The sequence below is a fragment of the Colobus angolensis genome, unplaced genomic scaffold, assembly GCF_000951035.1.
Source record: "Colobus angolensis palliatus isolate OR3802 unplaced genomic scaffold, Cang.pa_1.0 Scaffold231, whole genome shotgun sequence".
Taxonomy (NCBI): domain Eukaryota; kingdom Metazoa; phylum Chordata; class Mammalia; order Primates; family Cercopithecidae; genus Colobus; species Colobus angolensis.
Window position 1 is genome coordinate 3468044 of NW_012115500.1, and position 23473 is coordinate 3491516.

Sequence of the window (23473 nt, forward strand, 5' to 3'; positions counted from 1 at the left end):
AGCTGGTTGTGCAGACTCACAGGGCACCACTGCCATCTGCTGTGCCTACCAGGAGATGACAGCAACCCTCAGAGCAGAGATCCCAAATTAGATGTGACACTCCTTCCGCCATGAGTTAGTTAGCTACGGATGCCATAAAAACATACAACAGACATAGTGGCTTAAACAACAGAAATTTGCTTTCCAAAATCTAGATGTTAGAAACCTCAGGTTTGGTTTATCCTGAGGCCTCTGTCTTTGTCTTGTAGACGGCACTTTCTGTTGGATTGGGGTCCTATCCATATGACCCCATTTAACCTTCATTACCTCTTCAAAGGGCCAATTTCCAAGTACAGTCAGGTATATTAGGAGTTAGACCTTCAACATATGAATTTAAGGAGGATCACAATTCAGTCCACATCCAAATACACACACATGCACACACACTCCACGTGTGTCCTGGACATTTGAAAATATATGTGGGGCACAGATTGAGGATAGATGCAGCTCACTGGCCCATCAGATGCCTGTGGGTAAGAGGCTTCAGGGCTGTATTGCTGCCAGGTCAGCTCCATACTCACTGCCACCAGGCAGGAATTCCTGCTGAGCATCTCCTGCTGTGGGGTGATCCGCCTTTAGATGAGTAGCTTCTCACCAGGATAAAAGCTGAGGCCCCTGCTCTAGAGGATGTGGCTTGACCTTAGAGCCCTATTTGAGTGGGCTACCTTCACAACATACTTCTATATATTTGTTCATGAAAAGGCAGTGATACATCTTGGGAGAAAAGGCTTTCTCCAGGAAAGCAGGCATCTCGCTGTGCTGTCTTTGTGGCAGGGCTCTCTGCTGTCTTATCTGTCACCAGCCATGCAGAGTTTTCCTTATGGCCTCCCGTCTTCTATTCCCCTCTGCTTGTTCTCTTTTACACTATTCTATGAAAGAAAGAAAATGTTTGGAGATTCCTAGTCGGGTGTGCCTTTTATTTTAAATGTAGCTCTTCTGTCTCACTTCATCCTTGGGTTTTCCCCACTGCAGTCAGATGCCCACTCACAGTGATAGAACCAGAAATTGCCCTTGGTGCTTTGTTAGCATTGTTAGATGTGACAATTAAAAGGAAGCCATGCAGCCATGGCAAATATTGCTAATCCATGATAGGAAAAAAAAAAAAGATCATATGACTTCTCAATTTTTATTATGTGTTCTTGTAAATCATTGGCTTAATAGTTAAACTAAAACTAAATGTTGGTCTTCTAGCAAATGGGTTCATTTTACTAAGCAGTCATTCTCTTTGCTGAAAGAGATTCAATGTATTTGCAAATGTTAAATGTTGAAATCATCTGGAGAGAGACATGGAATATCATTTAAAAAATAATATCCTAAGGGACTTATTTTGAAAGCAATGCTGAAAAATGAATTCAAGATGCTTAAACTTGGAGTTAGACACATGCACATTTATACCAGCCAAGCACAAATGTGTCAAAACCTGTCCTGAATTCCTCAAAATCAACTGGCCTTGGGATGAAAGTCACAATCAATTTACTGAATCTTTCATTTGAAAAGAAAACCAGAGGAAATTATTCACTTCTCTGGGGCTAATAATTTTCTGTTATTTTTATTTGATTTTTCTTCTAAAACCTGCTGGCCTACACTTCTGTGTATTGAATTTCATTCTGTATGTTTTTATCATTTCTCCAGTTTGTCAGGATCATTAGATTTGAATGCAGTTCTCTGAGCACAATCTCACACTCTCAACCACGGGGGTGGGTAAACATGGGAGCAGGGAGAACTATTTCCCCATGAAAAAAATATCTGTTACTTCCTGTCTATAAGGGAATGCAGAAAGCATAGACAATACAGATAAATAAAAAAGGAAAATTAAAATAACCCCGTAATTCTGAGTTCTGATATTCAGTTCAAATTTTGGTGTATTATGTGCCTGCCTGCCTGCCTGCTTTCTTTCTTCCTTCCTTCCTTCCTTCCTTCCTTCCTTCCTTCCTTCCTTCCTTCCTTCCTTCTCTTTTTCCTTCCTTTCATTCTCTCTTCTTTTCTTCCTTTCTTCTTATCTATCTATCTATCTATCTATCTATCTATCTATCTATCTATCTATCTGTCTATCTATCTATCTATCTATGATCTAACTGCATTCCTCCCATCTGATTGTTAGGGCTATTTCATACATTCTGTTTAGTAGTCTGAGCTTTCTTTCACGTTTATAAATCACTCTTCAAACATAACCTAAGAGGGGATGATTAGAAGTTCAGAAAAGTTGCCAAGTTCCTGGCTGCCAAGTTGACAGGCAAAGTTGTGAGAATATGTTTATTTTACGTATCTGGCATCATACTGAAGCAATCAAATAAAATGTAACATAATCTTAGTATCTTACTAATTTATATTTTCTTTATAACATTTGTCTTATGAATTTGATGGTGACTGAGTGAAAATATTTTCTCCACATCTGCCAGTTTCCCACTAAACCAAAACTTGGTATTTATTTTCTCATCTCTGAACAGGATCACAAAGCCTGAAGACCCAGGCTTTGCACTCCACTGATCTCTCACTATGCCTACAGAATCCTAGTGGGGCCAAGGTGAAAAAGGTGTCATATTTCACCTTTCCTTCCCATTCCCCCCAAACCAAAGCACAGAAGTTCTGCATTTATTTAATTTTATATCTGTTTGTTCTGTTTATGATTTGTTTTGAATTATGAGTTGTACAGGGTTTAAAATGATGGAAACCAGCCTACTGCTCTATTTCAGCACTTTAATTTTATAGGCCAAGGAAGATCAAATGACTTGCCCAAAGTCACTAACTCATTCATGACTTTCCAACATTCAAATACAGTACACACTGACTCACTCAGGATGGAAGAATAATAGGAGACATCATCAGGATTCACCCCTGTCTTGTTCCCTGCTGCATCCTTAGCATCTACCATATCCCCAACCTAGAAAAGGACTCAGGAAGTATTTGGAAAATAAATGAATGAATCAACTGGATCTCCACAAACATTTCTTGACCTATACAGAAACTGCCAAGGAAATATGACATCTCCTTAGAATTCAATGTATTCTAAGTAAATGAATAAGTAATTTGAATAAAGCACCTATCATTTTCTAAACAAGAGGAAGAAAGATGCACTGCTATATATAAAACTAAGTGATCAACACCTGAGACAGATGGTACATATGAATTTTCCTCCTGTCAATTAAATTCAAGTTCCTATTAGTGACAACAGCATTCTCCAACAGTGATACATGTAATAATTTTCACATTGTCTCCCCAGATTGGTGAACACTGGTTTGTTTTTCAGCCTTCTATTAAATTGCTCCCTCTTGTGATCATGTAACAGAAAACACATAAGCTATATTTTAAAAATTATATATTCAGGTCAAAACCGAGTCTGATTCTTCAACATTCACTTCTTATTTTCTCTCTTTTTTCATAATATCATATCTCCTCCATTATACTATATTGCTTTTCACTCGTACACACACACACACAACACACACACAATGTTCATCTTTAAATAAATCTGATATTTCCAAGTCAAGAATATGAGGGGAAAGAAGCTGATTCATTCTCTCTCCTCTGTTAATTAAGAACAATCAGAGCTTTGTTTCTACAAAACAATATAGAAGTAACAATATTCACATAAGCAAAGGAGGGCCTTTAACTGGGGTGTAACAAAAGAGGTATTTTTTATGCAAAGAATATTTCTGACAGGGTGAATTGGAGTTATCCAGCAGATGAAGAATACTGATGTTGTTTTAATAACATTAATAAAAAAGAAAGCATGTGACTTAAAGGAGGAGCAAGTAGTGACATTTACAGAAATGAATGAACAAAAACCTTTGATTTTGCTGACTCTGCTTCTTCCAGTGGTGCGGACCCCCACAGCCTACCAGCAGTGGGTGTCCTGGACTAGCTTCCTCACCATCTATCTCTAATTTCTCATGGATAATGACATGAGAAAGAAAACATTCAAGTAGCAGAAAAGTGAGGTGATTTTCGCAGCAGAATGTTGACATACACGTTGACGAAATGAAGTCGCTGGGATCCTTTAGTCCCATCTCCAAAGAACAAATGAGAGCAAGACAAAGAGCTGGCACAGGAAAATGAAGTCTCTTTAAAAGCCCTCCAAATCAGAGACATGCTGAGAAGATGACATTCAAAGTCAGGCTCTTGATGAATGATGTTGGCCGTTGCCCACTTCCTTATGCCTAGTTCTGCTTTAGTTTTAGAAGTGGCATCTCATAGAAACAGAAGGCTGGGCTCAGAGGTCTCCTTCTTAACAGCAGGAGGACTAAGAAACACTAGATCTCTAAGGATGGCCACCAGGTATGCAGAACGAAAACATCTGAGCGAAGCAGGCTTACACCTAGCTACTGAAAGAGTGCCTTGGAAATAAGTGAGCTGGAGACAAACCCTCAATCCTATGTGACATTTAAATGAGGCTGCTCTGGCAGAAGATACTCAGGGAGGCCTCCGCTCTGATTGGTTGGCGTTGTGTGGCAGGGAATGAAAGAGAAACAAACTTAAAACTCACAGGAGGTGCGGTTTGTTTAAATAATAGAAAGTAATTAGGCTGAAGACCAAAATCAGTGATGGCATTTTATAATTACGATTAATTTAAAGTTTAATTTCCTTTGGTGCTAAAATCTTACTTAAAACGTTTACCGGGAAAGGAAATTAGGATGTTACTATCAAGAGGCATAGAGTGCTTCTGGGAATCCATGCCTATTATCACTTGAAAATTAGGTTAGGGCCGAAGTGGGAATTTCAATTCATTTTTGAGTATAATAAATGGTGACCAGACCTCAGAGTCAGCGGGGTTGGCAGGGGCAGACAGTGTAACATTTGCATTTGCTTGTTTGTTTGTTTGTTTATAGGATTAATTGCAAATGTTTTCAACAAAGAGTGCAGTTTATACATTAACAATCCTGCTACAAAATGAAAATTGGATATGGATTGCTGCCTTTGTAACTAATGAAGCTGATGTTAAAGGAATTCCCAAATGTGGCACTGCAAAGGGACGCACATAGTCACACATCCATACACCTTCACCATTGAATTAAATGGAACAGGGGACAGTATTTCTATTGGCTCCAAACCCGTCAACCTGACTCTCTTCTCCAAGTCCCCAACTTTTTCATCATTCTGTTTTCCCATTCATGCCTAAATTTCCAATTTCCATTTTCAGCAACTAATCTTTCTGGAAACTCACTTAGTAAAATCAATGCATAATAGTAACAAGCAGTTGGAAATAACTCCTTTGCGCTAATTTTTTCCATTCATTTTGTCTTTGTGGATTTGCTCATTTTAAATATCATATTGCTAACATTCCTGTGTGAACTAATCCCAGAAATATGGAATTGTGTATAATCATAAAGTTATGAACAGTATTAGTGATCACCTACTGTAATCCCCTAATTTTACAGTTAAGGAAAGGGACAATCAAATTGACTTGCTCAAAGTTAAACAATCATTTAGAGGCAGAACTGAGAGCAGAACATCGATGTCAAGATTCGAAGAATACTTTCCATGTCACTTCACTGCGATACCTGAGACAGATTCTTTTAACAAGTATTTATTGAGCAACTACTGGGTGGTAGGCTATGTGTTGTCACTAGGGATAAAGCAGGGAACCAAACAAATACCATCTTTGCCTTTATGGTGCCTACAATCCATCACACAATTTACAAGAGAAAGAGAAATTATAGTAAAGCGTGATGAAAGTTCAGACAAGGAAAGGGGATGGAGGTGCCATGGGAATGATCCCAAGAAGAACTCATGCAGTTTAGAAGATAAGGAAATTCTTCACTGAAGACATGACGATTCAGCTGAAACCTAAGGGATAAATTAGAGGACTATGTAGAACTTAACAAAGACAGGCATGCCTTTTTTAAAAGGCACTACTTTTGGGATCGATATTGACCAAAGGTACACCATAAGTCACACAGGAATGATCTTAAGTTCTTTTAATGAACTCGATATAGGAAATCTAGTTTCAGCTTTCCCAAATACCAATAAAAATGTTAGAGGAACTGTGGGACATTCTTTTTCCTGAAATTGCTACTGTTGTTCTAAGGAGATGATTAATTTAGGCTCAGGAGTTTTGTGATTTTCATTTCTGGAGGCTGTAAAATGATACAAAGATTATGTTAGCAAAGATTACAAGGTAAAGAATATGTCTCTAATAGGTAATTACAGCACGCATGTTTTATTTTTTATTTCCCTAAATATGCATATGTTAATATACCCACAACCCTAATTAAAACTCCTGCATTTAAATGGGCTGTGGATTCTAAATATATTCTGGATGTCAGCTGAGAAGACATACCCAATCATGTCTAAAGAGCTCACCTATAGCTTGTAATAACTGCTCCTTCCAATTTCATCTGAAAGACATGTCGTATATAATTGAAAGCAATTCTAACAGGGGAAAACAAAATAAAGACTGGAAAATCTAATCCATCCAAATGGCATGGCAAAAAGTGAGCCCAGGCACATTTAAGGTGAAGCTGCCTTAGTTATTTCATCATAATCTTCATTACATGCTTCTCTACATTTACTGAAAGCCTCAAAAGATATCGGATTCATAATTTTCTGACTCTAGCTTTATAGTTTCTCCACCATGTTAGTTCTCACCTCATCACTACTCCCTTCATCTGCCACCTTCATTCCCTTCATCATGGATCACCTTCATTATGGTGGAAAGAGGCTTCTCTAAGATGCCCAGTTCTGAAATTTTCTGCCTGACTGTAAACACCTATCTATTCTTTTTCCTTATTCTCCTGCCTCCCTCTTGGAAAAAGTTTTCTTCACCCTTATTTGGAAGCTTCCCTCCACCTGAAACTATGTTTTTCTCATGCTTTGGATCTTCCTACTCATTATCTATCTCCAGGATTAGCAAAGGCAGCAGTGTTCTTGTCAGCATCCTTGGTTTCCTTCCTTGCTTGTACATCCTTTATGCTTGGATTTTCAACATCTGTTCCTGACAATGCCCAGATTCAGTTTCTCCACTTCTAATCCTGGGTGGTTGCTTATTGCTGGAGAAAGTAACTAAACCCAACAGTAAATGTGTACTTGCTATACTCAGCTGGGTGTTGTCTCCCGCTCAACCATGCTTTCATTCATCTGCATTTGACAAAGCGGCACTCTGGCCACGCGACCTGTTCCACACCTTTCCAGGATCCTTAAACCAAGTACTGAAATCTGAAAAAGTCAAATCTATCAAACAGAAACTTCTTTGATTTTCCCTCAAGAACCTCAACAAATCCCTCCTGGCAATTACTCTTTTGTCTTCTTGCAACCCTGCCCTCTACTGGCAATTACTCTTTTGTCTTCTTGCAACCCTGCCCTCTACTGGCAATTATTCTTTTGTCTTCTTGCAACCCTGCCCAAACCTGAGAGGAAAAGGTAAGCTTCTCCTCTACAAAGTAATTCATCCACCAAGATTTGGCCTGTCATTTTGCCTGATCCAGGACACTGAGCTCTCAGGGTCTTCATTCTTGACCATTCATTGGACAGTTCCTTTTGCCCACATATGCGGCAAAGCCTCATAGACCACAGACAAGGCCAGCCCCAAATTATTTGTGTTCTTTCTGGTAATATACAAGGCCATTTCCAACAGGATTTGAAACATGGAAATTCAGTTCTGTGTAATTTTTTAAAAATATAAATTAATTTATTTTTCTTCTGCATTATGTCACACAGGCTATTCCTGTTGCTTGTCAAATCACAATTAACTAACTAAGTGGGCATTTGAAGGCTCTCCATAGACCCCCCTCTGGTCTCCTCAGCTTCTGTGGATGTCTTCTACACTTTTGTCACTCTACACAAAATTTTAGTAAATTCTAATACAAAATTATCTCGTTTGAGCCTTATTCCATCTATTCTCCTACCCTTGGAAATGCTAATTATCTCAGTAAAGAGACTAAATGTGCATTTTAAAGCATAATTCCAATCATTCCTTTTGTATAAATCCTTTTTGAAAAGAGACGAGATCCCAATCCTATTCATAGTGTATTTTTAATATACATGCTTCTACATATTAAATACATATGACACCTGATTCTCTCAATAACCCGTCGAAGCTGAAATTGCTTTATTTATCCTCACTTTACAGAGGAAGAAATTAAGGCTCAGAGCAATTGTGACCTAATTATAGGTCCAATGCTGGTAAGAAGTAAAGGCACAACTGGGGCACAGGTCTTCTGACTCCAAATCCCCCCATCTTGATGCTACCAAACAGATTCTACAATGATGTATCAAGTAGTGGCATTATGATATATCAAGTACTGGCATTATATTATTAAAAGATTACTTGATAAAAAGATCCGAGTCTCAGCAGAAAACCATCATGTGTTTCTTAAAATCTCACTTAAGGCGCTGCCCTCACTGAGAAGTAGCAGATATGAACAAGAAAAACAACACAAAATAGTTTATCAAGTGGAACTTATAATTCATTTTTTATGAGGCCTTTAGAACCAAAAGCTTAAAGTGATTTTTCAACTGACGATATACTTTATTTATTATGATACTATTATACCTATTGCTTTTCACTTTCATTGTTTAGCATGTGTGAATGTGTTACCAACTTTCAAATATTAAAGATCTGTTTCTGACACAAGGAAGAAGGAAACTGAAAAATAAGGCACTAAAACCCTGAGAAAACATATTTGATGAACAAGGTTAGGAAGCAAAGCATCTGCGGTGATTTAGCTAATAACTCTAATTTCATTCCACGTGTGCTTCGCCTGCTAGAAACCTTCTGTGGTGTAACACTTTAGTGACCTTTCAGGCAACAACAGGCTAAAATACCTCTTCCTATAAAGAACTGTGATTTCCTTATCAGGAAAAAAGAAATAGCTCAGACTCCATCCAGAGATTTTAGCCCAGACCGAACACCTCAAGCTCACACGGTCAGCTTGAATTCCTGCCACCAACTAGAGCTTAGTGGGAAAAAAGTGGTTCTTTTCAATTTGGCTTGAGGTTGGTTATGTTTTATGTTTCTTTTGTATTACTAGAGCTAAGTACCCTTGGAATTTATACCTATGGAAATAATGGAAAGATGCTCTATTTTCACAGGCCCTATTAATTTTGTTTATATTTAGAAAAACTCACTGAAAGACATCAAACATTTTAGTGTCTTTCAATGAGTTATTCTAAATATTTAGGCTTAGCTTCCTATGAACTGCCTTTTAAATTTTCCCTTCATGATTTTTTACAGCTCTGTCTCCAAAAGGGAGTATGTTGAATAGTGGCTTTGTCATTAATAACCAAGGGATAATTTTATATTACAATACCTCATTGCCAACATGTTTTTAATAAAACAGTTTTAAGTTTGCTGAACTCAGTGTTCAGGATTAAAAGGTTTAAATAAAAGAGAGGCTCACAACAGGAAATATATATCACAAAGAATATTTATTCAAAGAGCTTTTTTATCTTACTTGGTAATTTCTAAATTCCACTATCATTAATATTATTAAATCATAGTTATTAAATTGATATGGCACTTAACAAATTTAAAATGATTGCACCTGCAATTATTATAGTACATCTACTGCCCCCACCCATACGTCAATAGATGTGAACATACCCACACTGTAGATAAGAAAATGAAGGCAAAAAGAAAATACACTTGCAAAGAAAATGATAGCATTCTAAGTTGTCTTTTGGAGGTGATGGATATGTTATTACCTTGATTGTGGTAAAGGTTTCACAGGTATGCACAGGTCCAAACTTATCAAATTGCACACATTAAATATGTACAGTGTTTTGCATGTCAATTATACCTCAGTATAGCTCTTAAAAAAAAAAAAAAAAAAATCCTGAGTTGTCTTCAGAGAACCAAAGGCAAATCCCTCCAAAAAGGCAGAGATTAAGAAAGTACCTTTTTTTTTCACCTTCAGTCCAGTCGTGTGCCTCTATTTAGGGTTCTATAAACTGGCCAGAAGGAAAACAATGTTCTTCCTACCAATTACCAAGATTTGTAACACTTAATAGCATTCATCAATGAATGACCGTCTCACTGGAGTCCTTTTGATGCGAATGCATGTCCTAACTTCTTTCCTTCCACTCCTCTTGGCCAAAGAGGATGTAGTGGTGGTTTCTTCCTACTGGTATCCAAAAAGTTTCTGTTGTGTATCTCACAGCACCAGGCAACAACTTTGTAGATTGTCTATAAAAAGTCTTTATTATATCATTCAAGGCCTTGGCAGTCAGCCAAATTTCACTTGGAAGTTTTTCTAGCATCTTCCATGCTCTGATCAATTGCCTTATTTTCCTTTACAGCCTAAAGGCTGTAAGAGTTTATTTGGTAAATACCTATTGAGTGTCTTCCATGAGCCAGACACTGTTCTGGGTTCTGAGGCTAGCGTGGTAAACAGTAGAAAGCAGTAAATCTCTTGTAGCTTGTATTATAGTAGTGGAGGAAATCAACAAATAAGCAAGCAGATTTATATATCAGGTAGAAACAGGTTGCAATGAAGCAAAATAAAGCTGAGTGAGGAGAAAGAAATTCATCTCTAACATCCCAGCAAGTCCCCAATTTCCCTTGCACTAATTAGAGTTACATTTCCCTTTTCCCAAGCATCTCTTCACTTAGATGTACCACTTGTAACTTAAATACTACATTTCCAAAAGAAAGCCAAACACCAACTCCCTTTTGACACTTTTTTTTTTCTTTAAAAGCAGCAATATGCCCCTGGCAAACAAATTTCTGAGACTCAACTTTGAACCTTTTCTTTTCCCCCCTTTCCCCCATCTTCAAAAACTTGCCATGAACTATGTTTTCTACCTCTTTGTCCATTCATCTCAAATTCATTGACATCTTTCCTTTCTCATTCTCCCAATTCTAATTCAGGCTTTTAGTACTTCCTGTCCGTCTTTCACATTTTCTGTTAAGTATTGAAGTTACACAGACAATATGCCAAGTCGCATGAAAGAAAACATCTCTCATAACTTTAAAAATCATCATCGTTATCAGTCCTACAAGATGGGGATGAGAATATAAATAATTTTCAGAAGAAAGGATGGCTTAAATGCATATTTGGTGTCCTGTATAAATTATCAGACACAGAGCACGTGAACTAAACCTTGAAGGATGCTACCCTCTTAAAGATACATTACAAAAAAAAACCCAAAATACCACATTGGCGACTATCACTGGCAAATTCAGCAAAGGTAGTTTCTGATAAGTCATTGTTTACATCCAAATAGTTCTACAATATTAAATCAAAGAATAATCTAATACTGTAGATTCTTACAGTATTAGATGGGAAGAAGATAAAGATGGGAAGAAGATAAACAGCAAATTTTCTCGAAAGAACACAGTAAAAGATGCTGGAGAACAAATAACAAAAGGGGAACTCAAAGCAAGAACTTAAGACTTTTGTTAAATTAATAACTTAGAAGGAACATAAAAATGTGATTTGATGCTTTTGATCACTGTAGATAACATTCGAAAAGTGTACTAGAATGGCATAAGTCAAATGCAGAAATCTCTTTTTCAATATACGTACAAAGGAAACAGAATACCTGGTTTCTACTCTCATCCTCAGAGGTTGTGTGGCCTCAGGATAAAACTCAATAAATCTGTATTGATTTGTAAAATTAAGATAATTATTCTTACCAACCTCAAAGTAAGTTTGTGAAGATAAATAATATCACTTGAAAGGGCTTCATGAACTATTAAGTATTTTGCAATTTGGGGGAATTTAGTTTATTTTTAAGGATGTAAGGAGATTCTTGATTGATAGAAGTTACTCTTTTCTAAATAATGCAGAGATAAGTTACGACCCAAACATCTAGCTGCCATCCAAAGTACTTGTGCTGACAGGGAGACTTGATTCTTCTCACCTTTCATAAAGGGTTCTTCAACCACATATGGAACTTTTTGGGGTGCCACGTAGATAGACAGAGAGGTAGAGGTATTTTTTTCCTCTCAAAAATGGAATTAGTGGGGTTAGCTTACATTTTTAAGATACCCTTAATACCACTTTGTTCTGTTTCCAGTTTCTTTTATATAATGACATTTATTCAGGCTCTAAAGAGACTACTGCATATTCTAAAAGTTGTCTGAGCAATAAGGGTCATAAAACATTTGACAGATTTTTGTCCAAGTACTTTGGATCAACTGGATCCAACCACCCATTATAGTTAATGTGTCAGTGTAGGTTCACTGATTGTAATAAATGTACCATTCTAGTGTAGGGTATTGATAGTGGAAGATGTTATGTTCGTGTCGGGGCAGGAAATATACAGGAATTATCTGTACTTTCTGCTCTATTTTTCTGTGAACCTAAAACTGATCTTAAAAAAATAAGGTCTTTTTGTAAGAGAAAACAAAGGATTTCCCCACTACACAGACATCACGGACTTTGTTACTTTGCACCCTGCTTCAGTTTCTGTCTGTATCACCCCAAATATTAGTAAGAGAATAACTAGACAAAGTAAGCCAACAGAAGGAGATGCTGGAAAAAAAGGAATGGGTGTCCTAGGGCATTCTGCTTATCTCTATTTGACTTTCTTTCTCCTTTCTCTTATTTTGTTGGCCTTGTGTTCTTTTGTTTCTTTTATCCCCACTCTAAAACCTCTTTATTCACAAATGAAAAAGAAAAAACCAAAACTAAACTTTTTCACAGTACTTTTAGACTTGACTGTTCCAGTTACCATTGCTGCCAAAACTTAGTGGTATAAAGGAACCATTTATTACGCTCATAGGTTCTGTGGGTTAATAACTCAGACAGGCACAGAGGGGATGGCTTGCCTCTGTTGTCTGATGTCAGAAACCTAAGCTGGGAAGATACCAAGACTGAACTGACTCAACAGTGAGGGTCTAGAATCATTTGAAGGAAACTTGTCCGACCCACAGCCCACAGACCATATGCAGCCCAGGACAGCTTTGAATGCATCCTAAAACAAATCTGTAAACTTTCTTAAAACATTGTGACATTTTTTGGCATTTTTTTTTTAGCTCACCAGCTATCGTTAGTATTAGTGTATTTTATGTGTGACCCAAGACAGTTCTTCCAATGTGGCCCAGGGAAGCCAAAAGACACCCCTGATTTAAAGGTATTTTATTTCCCACACCTGGGTTTGGATGCTGGCTATCAGCTGATACATTAGTTGTGTTGTTACTGAAACACTTATCCATTGGTCCTTCATTGATCTCTCCATGCGGGCTAGCTTGGGCTTCCTTGTGGCATCATGGCTGTGTTCCAAGAGAGAACATCCCAAAGGAGCAAGAGAAAAGTGCATGATACTTTTATGATCTACCCTTATAATCCCCATAGTGTCATTTATAGCATAGTCAAAGCTGCCAGAAAGGTCTACCCATGTTCAAGAGGAAGAGACATACGCAAACCATCGTATGGGAGGAATGTCAAAGTCATGTTGTAAAAACATGTAAAATAGGAGATACTCTTGCTGCCATTTTGGAAAATACAATCTGCCACAGTAACTCTTATTGTATCTTGTTGTATCTTACATAGCTAAGTATGTATTGAATCTGAATATTTGGTTAAACTGTTCCACATGTTTACCTCTGATTGTTTCAGATAGTAAACCACATTTGGCAGGGACAGCAATGTTGAGTTAATTGACATGACCTCCACCATAGTACCTTGTGCTTGATAGCCACAACATGTAACATTATTACTAGCGCTGCAATTGCTGACAGATACATGCACTTGAGTGGTCATTATTTATATTTATATGCTATAACATTTTGTAGCATGTCACAGAAAATCTACACTAACCAAAAAGGCATATAGCATCTCCATTGTGTAAATGAACTCTATTACTCCAATTAGGTCTTGGTTGTTTGAAAATAGTATGTCATTTTTTCTACCAAGTCAATAGATTCTTGTAAAGCAATAATTGAATCTTACAATGAGTGGTGGGGGAGGGAGGCAGCGGAATCACTACCTTGAAGGAACTATCATTTCTTCCATTTCTTTTTTCTTAGCAATTACTTTTAAAAGTTTAATAGATTATTACTAATAAAAGGTTTATTAGTAATCTGTGCGGGGCCTTGATCAATCAAGGATGTTTATCTCTTCTGAAAAGCTGACTAATGAAGACAATTGTCCCTTTTCAGTTGATTTCATAGGTGGCTTTGACTCTTATGGCTATCAAGGGCCTCAGAAGACATCTCATTTACAACTACAGCCTATGTACATGTAAGTATTTTACTTGGAAGGTGTTCTTCTGGGGTACTAAAGACAATCAAGTAACTGTATCATGATACAAAATCAATGGCATACAGCTTTCGTTCAGTTATATATACTTCCAGTATTTTTTCTGTTAATGTTGTTTGGACTGGGATAGTTTCAATAACATTTTTCCATGAATTTTTCTTATTTGACTTATAAGAAATGTCTTTTCTAAAGTTACCTTTAGTCTTACATAAGTATCACCTACATGGCTCAAAAGCCTATGCTAATTATCTACCACTTCTTTGAGTTGCCAAAAATTTATATTTTTTGAAAATTATATAACAATGTAGGCAGTTATATGTAATTATGTATAAACCACATGTTCTGGTTTCAGTTTACAGTGGTTGTCCTGGCATAATTATTATTCTCAAAAGAGTTCTCATTTAGATGATAAATAATAGGTTCACCCAAGTTATATGTAGTGTTAAAAAAATAAAAAACTGAGTAATACACTTTCTCTATCATTTTTCTGATGTAAAAGTGAAAATGACTGGAACATTAACACTGAAACTTATCGAACCCTTAACTCTAGCACTCAAGAGAGCAGACATACAATCAGAGCCTGATTTTTATATCTGTGTTTAGGCAAATTCCCTTGGATAACAACTGATAACAAATTCTATATATCAGCATCAAGTGATATGCTGAATTGCAAGCGAAGATCAAAATAGAAAGTAAGATTCCAATTCATTTTAAAATGTGAACTTCTCTTTGAAGATATGTGTTTGTTGTCGTTGTCCTCCACCATTGAATCATTTTACCTTTTAATATCTTTAGTGTGTAGGATAATAAATGGAGTTGGGGAGTAAGTACTGCTCCTCCAAAGAAATTAATCTTTAAACATCCCTCTTTTCAGCTTCTCTTTTAAAAAAGAATAATCTTGCACTGTGCCTGCCTTTTTCTTTGTGTCACTTGTAGTTCTCTGAAATCATTTGCTAATAGCACCCACAACACAGGCTTCAGCAGTTAAGAAGTCAAGCAAAATTTTGCTTCATTCAAAGCATTGTGTCTATAAACAGTGTATTCCACATTTCCTCTTTTACATCCCCACAACCACTGCCCTAATTCATGCAATGTGGGACCTGTTAAGTTTTTCGGTCTCTTCCTTATTTCAGAACCTCCAATGTATCCTCCATATGGCTGCCAAATTAATCACCCTAAAGTACTGCGCTGATGTTTTCACTTCCTGCTTCAAAGCTATCAAGGAGTCCCTATTACCTCCTGTTGAAACAGTATCTCTTATCTTCAATTCTTAATAACGTTTGAGTCCCAACCCTATGCAGATGCTGCTGGATATATTAGGAAAATGTAGTAATGAATAAGAACTAGCCCTGTCCTCCTGAAGTTTATAATCTATTGAGAGCACAAACAGTCTGATAGCTCCCCTTAGGCATTTTTTTCTAGCCAAAGTAGAACTCTTGCCTTATCCAAATATATGTATTTTTCCAATTGTTCATGCTGTTCTCTAGACACCAAACATCACCTTTTTTCCAAATTCCACTCTTTGAAACCCCACTATCCTTTGAATTTTCTTAAGATATATTCCTTTATGAAGGATTTCTTAATCTTTTCTCCTCTAATATTTCTCTTTTATTTCTTTCACCATGTACTACAGTTGTTTGCTATGCATGCCAAACCTTCCCTATCCCCCCAGAAAGATTCTTGATAGCTACAAAAACAATAAAACATGATCAATCCTTGACACTCCTTACCATTCTTCTCAATATTTTATGTAACATTCTCTAAAGTGTTCTATTTAAAAAGGTAGAGCAATCAGGAGTAGTGGTTAAGATGACCTACTGAAGGCATATTGTCTGAGATTAAATTCCCTGCGACCATGGGCATGTAACTTTGTTTGAATACCTCTATTTAATTTTACCAAGCCTAAGTTTCCTCACCTGCAAAATAGAGATAGCATACAGACTTTATCTGATTGCTCTGAAATTATACGAAAGAATATATATTTAAAGCACATGAAACACAGGACATGTCACATAGTAAGTGCTTAATAAACATAATTCATAGTGGTAGAATAATGCTTATGTTAATAAACATCACTCATGAAAAGGCTGTATCAAGTCAGAAGTAACATATACTATAAGTCACTCCTAAAAGATCTCCTCTGTAAATGGTATATTGTATATAACAGCAGTCTTCTGGGCCGTGAATAGTCCTGACCCATGGCCTGTTAGGAGCTGAGCACAGAGCAGGAGGTGAGCAGCAGGTGAGGGAGCATTATTGCCTAAGCTCTGCCTCCTGTCTGATTAGGAGCAGCATTAGATTCTCATAGCAGTGAGAACCTTATTGTGAACTGCATGTGTGAGGGATCTAGGTTTTGTGATCCTTATGAGAATCTAATGCCTGATGATCTGAGATGGAACAGTTTCATCCTAAAACCATTCCCCCCAACCCTGGGTTATGGGAAAATTGTCTTCCACAAAACCAGTCTCTGGTGCCAAAAAGGTTGAGGACTGCTGATGTATAATATCAACTCAGGTAACATGTATCAATATATTTGTGCTCAAGAGTAGAATATGGCTGGGCACAGTGGTTCACGCCTGTAATCCTAGTACTTTGGGAGGCTGAGGCGGGTGGATCACCTGAGGTCAGGAGTTTGAGACCAGCCTGGCCAACATGGTGAAATCCCCTCTCTACTAAAAATACAAAAATTAGCCAGGTGTGGTGGTGCACACCTGTAATCCCAGTTACTTGGGAGGCTGAGGCAGGAGAATCTGTGGAACCTGGGAGGCAGAGGTTGCAGTGAGCCAAGATTATGCCACTGCACTCCAGCCTGGGTGACAAAGCAAGGTTCTGTCTCAAAAAAAAATAAAAATAAAAATAAAAATAAAATATCTAGAAGGTTTGTAATTGCTTGCTTCTAATAATATTACATAATATTTTATTGTATTGGCCAATATGAGAGATCAATAAATATTATCAAGCTCTAATAAATTAGATGTAATCTCTTATCTAAAGATAAACATGAGAATGCTAGTTATATGCAATTTATTAAATTCAAATCAAGCATTTATAATTCTAATGGGCTTTAAAGAAGAGACTCTACAGTAAAGATAGATATCTTTGTCCAGAATTAAATTCCATGAGGACAAAACTTCCCATGGTTTTGTTACACAGAGCACTTTAAATGCCAATTAAAACTTATAAAAAAATATATTGTTTTCCTCTTTCCTGCATGACAGTGGTAAAATTGTATCAGAGCTTTCAAGTCTCACTGGTCATGAAATGTTTAATGGAATTCAGATTTAGGAAGTTGTGTATACTTAAGGTATATTTAAAAATTACTAGTCAAAATACTCCAATCATCCCTTCCACAAAACATCCCATAGGAGAACTTGGACCCAGAACAGTAAGGTTTTATTTTACAGATGAGGAAACTCAACCCAAAAAAAGGAAAACAAAAGTCACACAACTTGTTAGTGGTGCAGACATGATTATCTGCGGGCTTTCCTGACCCCTTCAGTCAGTGTTCTTTCCAAATTCTTAAATAGATTGTGAGTTTGACCTGGTATTACATTCTGATTTTTAATTGGCTTGTTTGTATTCTTAACACTAACTTAGCTGCCACATTTCCATACACGGCTGTGCCTCTCTCCCTTTTCTGCATTCTGTTTATTTCTTTTTTATTTTACATTATACACTGTTAAATGAAGGGCCTTTTCAACTTCATAGCCCACAAAACCAATCATCTGAGAGCCACTGCTTATTCAAAATCTAGTGAAAAACCAAAACTGACACACCTATAAACCTCATCCCCTACTGAGAGGCAGAGAACTTAGCATCTCCTATGTCTTTATCATTTAGCGTGTACCTTCTGTCAACCTGCCATAAATATGTCTTGTAAAGTAAGAGTAATTTAACTTCAGGGGCCAGTTCAAACACCCTAACAATATTATATAGCAAATGGAAACAAAAGCTGTTCCTTGGAAGGAAAACAAGTGTTGAAAAGCAATATGCACTTTTAGCTGTGGGGCTCCCACTGTTCCCAGCAAATCTTCTGTGGCCAAGATCCTAGACAAAGCTTTGAAAACACTGCTGACCTACAGTCGCAGCTGTGTTTTAGTTATTGCAAACAACGAACAGACAGTCCTCTTAAGTTGGGTGACTGTTCTTGGTTTGTAATTTTTCAGATTATGTATAACTAATCTAAAAATGAAAGATTTTAATTATATTAATTATATTTTTCTTACAGTTTGGTAAATGTTGTTGAAACAAACCAATAGCAACGAAGTTGCTGCACAGAAAAATCCCATGTCTGCACTCCAGCCTGGGCGACAGAGCTAGACTCTGTCAAAAAAAAAAAAAAAAAAAATCCCATGTCTACAGCTTAAGTTTTTAACAAAATAGCTGCTTTGACTACCAGGGACCTAAGTGACTGTCAGAGCAAGTAGAGATCTGATTGGGCTTCCAGCAATATAAGAATATCCTATAATATATCAGACAATATTTGAAAACATTGCATTCTTTTTGGCAGCCTGATTGTATAGAAGTACACATTCATTTCGGTTGTCCCTGGAAATAGATTCTAAATGACCAAAACTGGCCTCTCGATCCATGCAGTTGCAATGAATTTAAAAAAAAGGAGGAAAATTATCTATTTAAAACCCAATTTGGGCTTCTTTTTTGTTTGTTTGTTTGTTTGCTCTTGTGCTTGGAAAGGTGAGAGAAGGTGGTGAGCAATAGGCACCCGTCGCTTTCTCCTTTGGCTAAAAACATCTTTTCTCTCTCTTAGGTCAAAATAATACAGATGACTGCAGTATGTCAGCCCACAAACCTTTCAAAGAACTTTTTTCGCAGTGGCCTCCTGCATTTTATGAAGAGCAAGAAGCAACCGAGTTTAAATACATAGACGTATTAACAAAACAAATGCAAAGCCTCTACATACAACACTGACACACACACACGCACACACACACGTGAGCACGCACACACCAATTCCACTTGACCTCCTCTTTCTAACTGAAACAGACAAATATGCAGGACACGCCCATCTTGGATTTCCTGAAAGCAGGCTCCTTTCTCCCAGGCCTTTGGAAAGTTCAAAAGGAGATGTGTTGATGCCCAACGGTTGCTGGCCATTGCTAACTCCTCTGCAGCCCAGCCGGTCGGCCTCTGTGAGCTGGGAAGTCATCCAAGGCACGTTAGTTTGGGAGCTCTGTCTTCTGCACTCCACACATCTTGACAGCACCACGGCTACTTAGGCAATGTAATTGCAAAAACAAACAAAACATGTCATGATGACCTTGTACCCGAAGTCCAAAATGGCAGATTGTTTGCCCTAAAGGCTGTACCGTATATACTTGCCTTAACCCACCTATGTTGTGTGCCCAAGAATCTCAGTGCAGACAGCCCCAAGTCACTTCCTTTAGGCTAACACACTGCTATTAATTCTGAATGAGTTCAAGCCTGTGTGTTTCATGTCAAGGAACAAGACTGAATAGCTCAGCAGCTCCAGTGTGTCTGTATAAGAAAAGTGCCAGCTGTCAGCAAAGTGCTTTACCATAGAGCCTCCATGGTGGCCCAAAAGAGACAAGTAACAATAACAGTATTTGTCATCTTTGTAATTCTAAAATATGGTCTTCTGATGGGGTTGGGGATGGGACAGAGTAAAACATTAATCTACTAAACTCACTAATCTACTGGAAGCAGAAAGCAGAAATGGCTTAACTCGCTGATTTTATTTATTGCACTCTAGGTGCTTTTATAAGTATCTACAATTGTCTTTTACTAACACAGAAACAGCTGTGGATTTCTATCAACAGAGGCCAACTGAATATGTATTAGCTATGTTTACTCTTTTATATCTAATTCAAACTGAAGACTCTACGTAGGTGAACTTTTTTTTCTAACTTCAGCATACAAGATTATTTTTGGGTGGGTGGGGGGAGCAATAGTTACCTTGGTGAAATATTTGAGATCTTTTTGTGGTATTTGGGGGATCTGTTGTGTGTTAGAGTGTATTTCAATCCTCCTGTATTATTGTGGCAGAAAAAACTGTGCTGTTAACGTAGTTGGCAACAAGATGCCTTTGGAAACTTAATAGTAGGTCAATGTGTTTATGGAATATTCTGAACTCCTAGGAAATTTTGTTCTATATTTTAAAGCATTATTTGGTTTTCATTAGTGGAAAACATAATTAGCTCAGGCTTATCAGGAACTCAGATGAGTCGTATCTTTTCTTGGATACACCTGAGACATTCAACTCAATTTTTTGAAACTAACACACCATTCTTTAGTGCAGTGAAATTCAGAAGTTATAAATTGGCATGGAGCAAGTTTTTTCTCTGGTTTCTATGACGTTTCAGTTATTGGATTAAACTACTTTGGACCTTAGCCCATTCAGATCTACATACACCAGTTCCATTACTGTGTTTGCATGGATGTCTGTAATATACACACACATAAACATTTGAAAATGATAGAGGAACAAAGAGTTATCATTGGAACATAAACTATAAAAAAAGATTCCAGCACTCATGCTTGAATTTCCTCAGTGGGTTGTATGTTTGTCCATACATACATGTATAAAATAAACAATTGCGAACATGTCAGTGAAACCTCATAAAGCGCTTTTATAGGGACATGCATGTTTAATGCATGAGAAAAATATTTACCAATGTATTGTCCTTTGATTCCTAAAATATAAATACTATACATGCCACAAACTATTCTAATGTGACTTTTAATGTGACTATTAAAATGAGGTTTCACTATACGTTCATGCTGTGGTGACATCTCACCTTATAGTACATGTATATGGCTACAGAAAATAAGCCCTCATATTCCTGCTTTCAGTTACAGCCAAGTTTTCACCAAATCACGACTATCATCACCACCAAAATTTTAAAAAACAGTAGTTGACTACTAAAAAGTAATCGGTGGACAGGTCTTTTATGGGAGTAGTAAGCACAGTAGTGTGATTATATCTGGGAAAACATCTACAGTTGTACAGCTGTATCCTCCTCAAAATCCGGTGAAGAATGCTATTTTTCTAGGCTGAGCTTTTGTTATAAACCTAATATTCAGAAGGCAAGAGTTATGATCCTGATGTGTCCTTTTTTTTGCATTTGTTAATTCTGAATGTATTTTTAACAGAGTGTTTTTTTGACTTACTCGTGTAATTTGCATTTTAAAAATAAATGGAAAAATGCTTAAGTTTCTGAGCCATCCCTGAAAACCCCTGCTGCTTCTCATGGTGTATTTGCTTATGTCATTGACAGAGAAACCCTATTAAATGTACCTGAAGGCAACACTGATATTTTGTGCAGTGCAGGGGTATGTCAGCAGTGAAAAGAAATTGCCAGGTCATGGCATCATTTCTGCTCAGTCATAGGTAACATGTACTTTCATTATCTGCTAACACTGAGGGTTCTTTTAGAAGACTGCCTGCAATAGACTTGTCATTTGGAGAACTTTCCCCCCACCCTACCTTCTAGCTGGGATTTAGAGTTAGCATCAAGCTAATAGTTGACAGAGGGTTAGGTCACTATTTTTTAAAATCTTGGTTAAATTATAGGCAGAGTTTTTCTTTTTATTTTTATAGGCCAAATTATTTAAAATAATCTAAAATACTCATTTATTTCCACTTTGATTACAGAATCTTTTGTTATTGTTATTCAACTATTGATATTCACCTCAATAGAAGACAGTGTTGGGATAAAGCAGGCAATAGAAAAGATTAGCCACTGGCGTTAGCGATTGTACAAACAATGTTTCAGATGAGGTTGACTGTATGCACCCAAAGGATTGAGGGCAGCAGGCGCAGGCTGCTCCAGGCGCAGGCTGTGTCAGGTTCAGAATTATGTCCTTTCTCCCACTGCACACAGACACACACCAGCTCCCATCAGTCAAAATGCTGGAGCTGACTGAAGACACGAAAGGCTTCGAGGCCATATTTTAAGAAGCTGAAGATCAACTTGTAGTCCTTGATGTCTCAGCTGCATGGTGAAAGCCTTGTAAATGATCAAGCTGGCTTTTACTTTTGTCCCCTGTGTAAAAAGTATCTGATATGGTGTTCATTGAAGTCACTGTGAATAACTGTCAGGATGTTTCTTCACACTGTGATGTGAAATGCACACAACAATGTAGTTGCATAGAAAGGACAAAACTAATAGATCAACTGATCTGTATATATACTGTAAAGAAAGGATTCTTTCTTCTGGAGTTCTCAATTAAATAGATCGTGAATTTGATAAAATCCTGTGGAACCAGAATCTGCATCTGTTAACTGTTAAAAATTATAACCTCTGATACATTTCACTCTGCTATACATCTGATACATTTCACTCTACTATAATGAGTAGACTATTTTAATTCAGAAATACAAACTCATTTTAAACAGGTCACATTTTAGAACAAACTTTGGAGATCCAAACCAATTCATAATTCAAACCCACAAAATAAAACCTACTAAGGCAGTTAAGGAACTATTCAATATTACCTTGTGTCCTGAAAATGCAAATAACTCACCACTGCACAGCAAATTTTAGGATGTATACTCTGGTCAGAATAGAGTAAAACAAATCCCGGACTCTATCAACTGACCCTGAGTTTTATAAATTCAAATCAACTTTGATAAGGAAGACCCTAAAACAGTATTAAATCATAAAATAGTTCTGAATTATTATGTATCAGGTTCAGTGTAGTATCAATGTTAAATATATTTTATTATGTCATAGTTTTTTAAAACATAATCCAAATTAATATGTAAACATGTAGATATGATGTGTTCTTATACATTAGTAAGACACTTATGTGTTCAATTTCAGGGCTATATGTTTTTCTGTTATTTCATTTACAGTACACTTAGATGTAACTAATACTAGAGAGATTAAGATTACATAAGCAATCTCGTGTTGACTATTTCCAACACTCTTCAAGAAAATATTTCTTCAGATGTTTCATCTGTGTTTGGTAAAATTTTAGCACTCAACACTTGTACTTAGGAAGCTTTTACATGAAGATCCTTACATTGTAAAATTCCAATTATTCTTGTCACATGCAAATTTTGCTTAGGATCCATTGCCCAATGCTCTTTTCCTTTTATTTATGCTTACCTTCCACCTACTCCAAGAAAGGAAAGAACAAAGTCTGTGATTAATATACGATGTCCAGTTTACAATATGCAAGCATCGTGAAACAATTCTGATGGTTGTGAGGGCCAAATGCATAAAACATACATGTATTTTATGACTTTAAATTCAACAAAACTTGAACTAGATAATACATTCAAGGATCACACCTCCTACTGAAATCTG

General features: G+C 36.9%; 1 protein-coding gene across 4 annotated transcripts in view; it reads left to right on the forward strand.

Moving 5' to 3' along the window:
• NKAIN2 (Na+/K+ transporting ATPase interacting 2) overlaps positions 1-21371 on the forward strand; it is a 1037556-nt gene extending 1016185 nt beyond the window's left edge. For 2 of the 4 annotated variants that reach the window (XM_011944459.1, XM_011944460.1), the window contains 2 exons: positions 14081-14162; positions 18949-21371. In XM_011944459.1, the coding sequence (XP_011799849.1) occupies positions 14081-14162; positions 18949-18958 (92 nt within the window). In that variant the 3' untranslated portion in view covers positions 18959-21371. Of the gene's footprint in view, positions 1-8554; positions 8597-14080; positions 14163-14783; positions 14873-18948 lie in introns of those variants that run through there. The other 2 variants (XM_011944458.1, XM_011944461.1) reach the window with 2 other exon arrangements.
• Positions 21372-23473: the final 2102 nt, after the last annotated feature.